Source organism: Eulemur rufifrons, chromosome 8, assembly GCF_041146395.1.
Source record: "Eulemur rufifrons isolate Redbay chromosome 8, OSU_ERuf_1, whole genome shotgun sequence".
Classification (NCBI taxonomy): Eukaryota; Metazoa; Chordata; class Mammalia; order Primates; family Lemuridae; genus Eulemur; species Eulemur rufifrons.
In genome coordinates this window covers 15,166,991-15,175,818 of record NC_090990.1, presented here as the reverse complement: position 1 = coordinate 15,175,818, position 8,828 = coordinate 15,166,991, and the positions used below count along the sequence as shown (strand labels likewise).

Below are 8,828 nucleotides of genomic sequence, written 5' to 3'. Positions count from 1 at the left end.
CGTTGGCACTCAGTCTTGTTTGCGAGAATCACCGTTTTGACATGTGCAGCTTTGGTTTATTGTTTGGCTTGTGTGTAGCACTTCGTCATGGGAACATGCCACATTCTGCCAGTCTGCTGTTGATGGACGTGTGGGTTGTTTCTAGATGTTTGCTATTACAGCCAATGCTGCGACGACCGTTCTTGTTCCTGTCTGCTGGTGAGCACATAGGAGAGTTTCCCTGTCACGCGTATTCAGGAGTGGACCTACTGGGTCAGGAGGTAGCCATCACATCTTTAGTTTTATGAGATAACACCAAATTGTTTGCTAACGGGGTTCCTCCAGTTTATACTCTCTAACTAGCGGTAGGTGACCACTCCTATTGCTCCACACTCTTACTAATTGACATGTCACGATCAGATTTAAAAATTTTTACCTATCTGCTGGATGAAAATGATATCTCATTGTTTTAATTTGTATTTTTAATTTTATAACCTGAAGTGTAATGGGAGAGAGGGACTTGCTTATAGAGCTACAGCCCACGTCTCCAAAGATAGCTGGATTTGGGAAACTCCCCCGACTCTGTTCAGGGTGGGCAGGGCAGCTGGCAGGAGAGGAGGGGACCAGCTTGCTGCACAGCTGCAGCCTAGCCTTCCTGACCAAGGCCGTCCCCCCATCCCTGTCCTTCTTCCCAAGATGTCACCAAGGGCTGGAGGGCCCCCAGGCCTTTCCGAACCCACGCCTTTCACTGAAGTCACGTTACTGGAATGCCTGGAACCCAAGGAGTGACTGCGTGAGTGTGTAGGGCAAGCACACCAGCCGGCTGTGGGACATGACGACACCTCGCTCACCCAGACTGTCTGAAGAGAAGAGAATTCCAAACATCCAACCTGAGTTCACATTTTCTCTGTGAACCAAAGTGGGAGGAGAACTTCAGCCAGGAGGCTTTGAGGTGGAGCCTGGGGCAAGTCGGGGCAGCAGGGCCATCAAACTGGCTTCCCTCCTAGAAGCACGCATGCCCTAAGGCTTTTGGTCCTGGGTTGCAGCAATGCAGAGAAGGGTAGAAATTGGGAGAGCTCTAGACCCGGTTCTTCCACTTTCAACTGGGTGACCTTGCTCAGGTGCCATCTGTTGGCTCATCTGTGAGTTGAGGGCCATCTTGCCTACTTCGGGGCTGGGTGACTCAGCCCTAGAGCTAGCTCAGCACCTGGGAGGGACCCAGCAAGAGCCCCACAAAAGATATTATAATCATATCCTTCATACTCTGGGATGTGTCTTGGGGTTGGCAGCTTAGGATTGGTTTTCTTAAATTGAGGTTTTTTTCCCTTCCTCCAGGCAGGTCTTTTTTAAAGATGAAGCACCTGTAAATTTGGGGAGTGGGAGGGAAACTACTACATTGCAGGTTTAGCTTCTTAATTTTTTTTTTTTTTCCACTCTGTTGCCCAAGCTGGAGTGCAGTGGCATCATCATAGCTCACTGCAGCCTCAAACTTCTGGGTCAAGCGATCCTCTTCTCTCAGCCTCCCGAGTAGCTAGGACGACAGGCATGCACCACCATGCCCAACTGATTGCTCCTATTTTTATTAGAGACGGGGTCTTGCTCTTGCTCAGGCTGGTCTCGAACTCCCGACCTCAAGTAATCCTCCTGGCTTGGCCTCCCAGAGTGCTAGGATTACATGAGTGAGCCACTGCACCCTGCCTAGCTTCTTAATGTTTTAAAAATCAATCAATCGACAGACACAGACTGAACCTTCCCGATAAAACCTTGAGCCGAGCTGTGGGTAAGGGGAGCAGGATGATAATGATTTTTGACACCTCTCCGTTTTTTCATGGGTACCAAGGGCTGGCCTTGCTGGGAGCAATGGAAGCTCCATAGCAGCCCTGGGAGGCAGGTCGGGTAGCCACTGTTTGGGGGAAGAAACCTGAGATTCAGCAAAGGAAAAGGACTTGCCCAAGGTCATACAGTAAGGCTGGGGTAGAGGGGAGATTAGAGCCAGATCGCCCCAGTTCAAGCCAAGCTCTCCCTGTGCCCTGCTGCCTTCCTCGCCTGGCACCAGCCACCTCTCCAGCCTCGTCTCCTCTGCTCTCTGTACTCCAGCTAGCTGGCCTCTTTGCCATCCTCTGACCCCGTGCCTCGCACTTCTGACCTCTGGGCCTTTGCTCTTGCTTCTGCAGACACCAGGAATGCCATCACTCCCAACTTTGACCATGAAACCCTTCCCCTTAATGTAGCCACCCAGCAGAACAGGATGCAGCCCTTAAGAATGACGTTGTGGGTCAGACCAGTCTGCGTATTACAAGAAAAAAAAAAAAAGAATGATGTTGTAGGAGTGATTGATGGAACATTGTTCAAAATATATGAAGTTGAAAAAATATACACTTTGAAACAAATTCGTACATAATCATAATGATCACTTTTTTTAAAAAAATGTATTTATATAAATTCTGCCTGCCTTCTCCTTCCTAGGGTCTACGTCCCTTGCCAGGCTGTCAGTGCTGTCAGGACAGGACCTGTTTGCTAAGTTGACCTGGAAGAAATAAAACAAATTGTAGGGATTCCTGGAGGAGTTGTATTAATAGCATTCCATGCAAGGCAGGGGGAGACATGGTAGGGGTGGGGTGGGGATAAGGGGTCTTGGCATCCTTCTTGCCAACCCATGGCACCCAGGGGCTGCCTGCCAGGCTCCATGGGGTCATGCCAGAGATGGGCTCGCATTGGCTCTGTCCCCTGGCTCCCCTCATCGTGATTGTCAGCACCAAGGGCTCCAAGCCCCAGGAGCCCCAAGGCTCGCCCACGTCCCAAACACTTAAACCCAGAGGCCAGTGGCTCACAGAGGAGACAAGAGATGAGTCTTCAAGGATTTTTTAAACAATTACTGGTTTATTATATAGGATACAAATGAACAGCCAGAAGAAAAGGTACATAGGACAAGGTCTGCAAAGGTCCCAAGCACAGGAGCTTGTGTTCCTGTGGAGTTGGAGGATGTCACATTCCAGGCACGTGGGTGCTTTCACCAACCTGGGAGCTCCCCAGATTTTTTTGTGGCTGAGTTTCCGGTTTTCATTTGGAAAGCTGAATGTATTTTTGGATTTGAATTTCCACCACGAAAAATGCTCAGGGTTTTTATTTTTGCAGTTTATTTGTTTAACAAATGAGTGTTTTTGTTTTTGCTTGTGTGTTTTTATTTGTTTGTTTGGTTTTGGTTTTTGGTTTTAAGAATCGTGGATGCTCACTTTAGGAAATTTGAAAAATTCAAATGAATAGAAGAAAGGGCAGCCCTCCCATATTTCACAGAGAAATACATTGTAACAATTTGGCTTCTTTCCTAAACCCCTCCCCCCCCAGTTTTATTTTATTTTGTTTCCATTGTTGCTAAATAAATAGGATGATGCTTTCTGATTCATGACTTACAGAGCTGATTTCATGTACTAGCCTGTGATGCTTGTAACAGCTATGACACTTTGTCCCCTCTGGGAACTGTGGGGGTGGGACACATCACCCTCCCCTGGATTCGCCTGACACTTTTGAGAACGCCACTTTCACAGTTCTACTGCCAGGCCTTAAGCAGTATTTCTTTTTAATCTTATAGTTAATTTCAGACCTCTGAATTGTCCTTCTAGAACCTAATGCTTTCCTTTTTTTTTTTTTTTTCTTTTTCTTTTTTAAACCCCAGAGCTTCTGAACATGTGCCCCTCTCCGTGAACCCACAGGGATCTGTTTGTTTTGCCTTCTCCCAGCTCGTGCATTCTTCAAGTCTTGGTAACCGGAATGTTTTGTCTGTTGGGCTCAAAACCATCAGTGGGACAGGAACCACAGTCCCTCAAGCAGCATCGCGATGAACCTGGGAACACTGTGAGCTGCTGACTGCACTGCTGCTCTGAACCAGCTGGAACTTCTTATTGTCTCTAGTTTTAAAAGCTCCCCAGAGGCGAGCTGAAATCCAGAATCTTCTCAATTAGGATGGGGGAAATTCTGAAGTTCTCATTAAACGCACGGATGTCTCAAGCTTTGAAAAGAGCCCAAATGCCACAGGCAAGAATCCCAGAGTATTGCCCACACTGGTATGATGTCCTGATAGTTGTCTAACCAATTCAGCATGTGTCCCCTGGGTGTGACCATCTGCTGGGCAAAGTTCCAGAACCAGGGGACAGCTTCAGATTTATGCGGTGTAGGAAAGACCTTTAACTACCAGTGGGTGGTTGTCTCTGTGTTCTTCAAATAGGCAGGTCTTGAGGTCTTTTCACTGTGGCCTGCTCTGATGTATGGCTGCCACCAGTGTGACGCAGAAGGAGGACCTTGCCCTGTAGGCAGGACCACCTCGAAAGAAGGGGCCGAGTGTGTGGAAGTCTGCAGGAAGAGAGAGCCACCTAGCATGTCCCCACCGAACCAGTCAGCAGAAGGCCTTCCCCAGGAGGCTTCCAACAGATCCCTGAATGCCACAGAAACCCCTGGGGCTTGGGATCCTGGGACCCTGCAGGCACTCAAGATCTCCCTCGCCGTGGTCCTTTCCGTCATCACACTGGCCACAGTCCTCTCCAACGCCTTTGTACTCACCACCATCTTGCTCACCAGGAAGCTCCACACACCCGCCAACTATCTCATCGGCTCCCTGGCCACCACCGACCTCTTGGTTTCCATCCTGGTCATGCCCATCAGCATTGCTTACACTACCACCCACACCTGGAACTTTGGCCAAATCCTGTGCGACATCTGGCTGTCTTCTGACATCACGTGCTGCACAGCCTCCATCCTGCACCTCTGTGTCATTGCTCTGGACAGGTACTGGGCCATCACTGATGCCCTGGAGTACAGCAAGCGCCGGACGGCCTGCCACGCGGCCACCATGGTCGCCGTCGTCTGGGCCATCTCCATCTGCATCTCCATCCCGCCGCTCTTCTGGCGGCAGGCCAAAGCCCAGGAGGAGATGTCGGACTGCCTAGTGAACACTTCTCAGATCTCCTACACCATCTACTCCACCTGCGGGGCCTTCTACATCCCGTCGGTGTTGCTCATCATCCTATACGGCCGGATCTACAGGGCCGCCCGGAACCGCATCCTGAATCCGCCCTCGCTCTACGGGAAGCGCTTCACCACGGCCCACCTCATCACGGGCTCGGCGGGGTCCTCGCTCTGCTCGCTCAACTCCAGCCTCCACGAAGGACACTCGCACCGGGCCGGCTCCCCTCTCTTCTTCAGCCACGTGAAAATCAAGCTTGCTGACAGCGTCCTGGAACGCAAGCGGATTTCCGCAGCTCGGGAGAGGAAAGCCACCAAAACCCTGGGGATCATCCTGGGCGCCTTCATCGTCTGCTGGCTGCCCTTCTTCGTGGCATCTCTGGTCCTCCCCATCTGCAGGGACTCCTGCTGGCTCCACCCAGCCCTCTTTGACTTCTTCACCTGGCTGGGCTACTTAAACTCCCTCATCAATCCCATCATCTACACCGTGTTCAACGAAGAGTTTCGGCAAGCGTTTCAGAAAGTCGTTCACTTCCGGAAAGCCTCCTAGGCTTTGTTCAGTGGTGACGCTTGGTATCTTGTGTGTCATGCAACCCATCTGGGATTGCCTTTTTTATTTTTCCCAAGACTTGCATTAATTCACGATATCTTGGGTTTTGGTTCAACCAACAGAATGCGTTGATTCTGTGTTCTTTTTCCTGTCACCTTCTTGACTTCTGAGCCACCAAGAACTGGGCAGCTGGGCGAAAGGGGACAGGACTGGAGATTTCACTTAGCATAATATTTTCACAGTTCCTCTGTGTTGGAAGAAATGTGACCCACAGGATTCCTTGTTGAAACAGTTCAGGTGAGAGGCTGTCTAACGCTGTAGCAAAGACCCCAGGCTCAAAGGCAGGGCTCTCTCGTCTACCTGAGATCTGTATGGAGCTCAAAGGAGGGTGGATAAGATTAATGACATCAATATATTGAAGGAGGCCGGGCGCCGTGGCTCACGCCTGTAATCCTAGCACTTGGGAGGCCGAGGCGGGTGGATTGTTTGAGTTCAGGGGTTCGAGACCAGCCTGAGCAAGAGCGAGACCCCGTCTCTACTAAAAATAGAAAGAAATTATCTGGACAGCTAAAAATATATATATAGAAAAAATTAGCCAGGCATGGTGGCACATGCCTGTAGTCCCAGCTACTCGGGAGGCTGAGGCAGAAGGATTGCTTAAGCCCAGGAATTTGAGGTTGCTGTGAGCTAGGCTGACGCCATGGCACTCCAGCCTGGGCAACAGAGCGAGACTCTGTCTCCAAAAAAAAAAAAAAAAAAAAAAATATATATATATATATACACACATAGAAGGAGAATTTGGGGCCAGGATGGAGGGGTCTCCATTCCATGGGGCACCTTGATTGGAAAATAATACCCATGGATCTCTTATACTCAGTCCTCCTTAGATTGAATCTCTCCCAGTTGTCCAGGAGGAGGAAGTCAGTATTTGAGATGTCAACGATTTAGAGTGACTTGGAGAGAAATTCAGGGGCAGGGGAGCAGGACAGTTGGGACTAGACTGAATACCCTGTATCCTTCCCCAATATCCCTGTACCATCTTAATATTCTGAAGTTAAAATCCATTATCACTCCATTGAAGTAGATTGATGAGCTTTGAGCCCACTAAGCTTTGAGTGGGACACTATTCCGAATTTTTTTTCTGAATTATTTTTTTACATCCCATTCTCATTAGAGATCTGAGACCTGATTAGAGATGTTGAGTCTTATCAAATAAAAAGCATGAGATGTCATGACCAGCAAAGTCTTTGGGTGATTTTTCCTCCTCTCCCTGGATACAGAAACCATTCAACTCAATTCAGTCTCTAGCATTTATTGAGCATTTACTGTATGTCAGACCCTGTGCCCAAGTCTTGGCATTTGTTATATCATTGAAAGTCAGCATAGCATGATGAAGAAAATCAGAACCTGATGCTTCAGTTCAAATTCAAGTGCAGCCAATTTCTAGCTGGGTGAACTTGGACAAGTTTCTTGACCTCTCTTTGCCTAATTTTCCTAAACTATAAAATGAGGATAATAATAGGTATGTTACTGTGTAAATAACCACAATGCTTGGCACGAGAGCTCTTAAGCTGACCTACTCAAGGTCAAGCAACAATATAAAAATAACAGCTACTATTTAAGTGCCTATAATGCTCCTTGCATACATTTTCTCATTTACTTGTCATCCTCATTTTATAGAAGCAGTAAAGAAACTTGTTTGTGGTCAGGGAAGGTTTCATAAAGAGGCTGACACATCGGCAGACTCCCAAAAGCAGAACTCATGCGGGATGGGAGGCCAAGGGAGGGGAGATGGGACAGAGCAAAGGAAGACAGGGAAGCCCACTCCAGGTGGGAAAAAGAACGGGAACGGAGCCTGGGAGGCGTGTAATATTTGGTGGGGTCTCTGGGCACAGAGAGAAGAATGACAGCCAGGAGCATGGGATGTCAGGAAGGAAAGGGAAAAGAGGGAGGCCAAGATGTGGGGGTGGTTTACCCGTCGAGTCTTGTGCTGACTGTGAGGTTTATGCTGGACATCTTAGGGTGCAGTCCCTGGACCACCTGCATTAGGATCACCTAGGGCCAGTGCGGTGGCGTGTACCTGTAATCCCAGCCACTCAGGAGGCTGAGGCGGGAGGATCACCAGAGCCCAAGAATTCAAGGCTGCAGTGAGCTATGATCGCACCACTGCACTCCAGCCTGGGCAACAGAGACAGACCCTGTCTCTAAAAAAAAAAAAAAAAAAAAAAAAATTCACCCAGGGAGCTTGTTAACTTTGGATTTCTGTCTCCACCTCAGATCCACTGAATCAGAATCTCTGGCAATGAGGCCCAGGAGTCTGCTTTTTAGATAAGCCTCTCTCCCACATCCTGCACTAGGCGAGTTCTATGCCTCTAAAGTTTGGGGACTACTGAGTAAGTAAGCGTCTTGCTCACCCTGTGAGCAGGCACCCAGAAACACCTCTTGGGATGCCCGTTGCTGTCCTCTGCACCTGGCGGGCCCTTTCCTGCCTTCCTTTGAGGCTGTGCTTGTCCCCATCTCCTCCATCTTGCTTTGGGCCATCTTCCTATATGGGAAAGATCAGGAATTAGAGACTGGACCAGGAGCAATGTACAGTGTGGCTCAGTGGTTAAGGGCACAGGCTTTGATGTCAGACACACCTGGAATTGAAACCCAGTTCTACTCTTTATCAGCTGTGTGACCTAGGGCAAATCACCTACCCTCTCTGTGCTTCAGTTTCTTCATCTATTAAATGGGGTTGTCGGTATCTAAATCATGGGGGTTTGTGAGGATTACATGAGGTAGTGATTGAAAGGGCTTTGCTCATTAAAATGTCATCTGATGCATTTACTCTTTGAGAGCTTTGGGCCAATTACAAAAGGAGAAGCTCACATGTCACCTCACAGGCATTTCCCCACTAGAACAAAGGTTGACAAACTTTTAAATGGCTTCATTGAGATAAAATCCACATGCCATAAAATTTACCCATTTAAAATGTATAATTTAATGGCTTTTAGTATATTCACAGAGTTGTGCAACTACAGTGCAATCAATATTAGAACATTTTCCTCACCCCCAAAAGAAACCCTGTACCCTTTAGCTATCATCCCCCAGCCCACCCTAGGCAGCCACTAAGCTACTCTCTTTCTTTCTTTCCTTTTTTTTTTTTTTTTTTTTTTTTGAGACAAGATCTTGCTCTGCTACCCTGGGTAGAATGCAGTGGTATCATCATTGCTCGCTGCAACCTCCAACTCCTGGGCTCAGGCGATCCTCCTGCCTCAGCCTCCAGAGTAGCTGGAACTATAGACGTGTGCTACCACATCCGCTGATTTTTTTTTTTTTTTTAATAGAGACAGGGTCTCAC

The 8,828-nt window shown here is 48.4% G+C and overlaps 1 protein-coding gene across 1 annotated transcript; it reads left to right on the top strand.

Annotated features, from left to right (window-relative positions):
- Window positions 1-4,351: 4,351 nt before the first annotated feature.
- HTR1D (5-hydroxytryptamine receptor 1D) lies at window positions 4,352-5,485 on the top strand. The gene has a single exon (XM_069477449.1). It carries the CDS (start codon window positions 4,352-4,354, stop codon window positions 5,483-5,485), a length of 1,134 nt encoding a protein of 377 aa, XP_069333550.1.
- Window positions 5,486-8,828: the final 3,343 nt, after the last annotated feature.

Bases quoted from the DNA above. Each gene is read 5' to 3' on its own strand.
- HTR1D (XM_069477449.1), top strand. From the start codon at position 4,352: ATGTCCCCACCGAACCAGTCAGCAGAAGGCCTTCCCCAGGAGGCTTCC.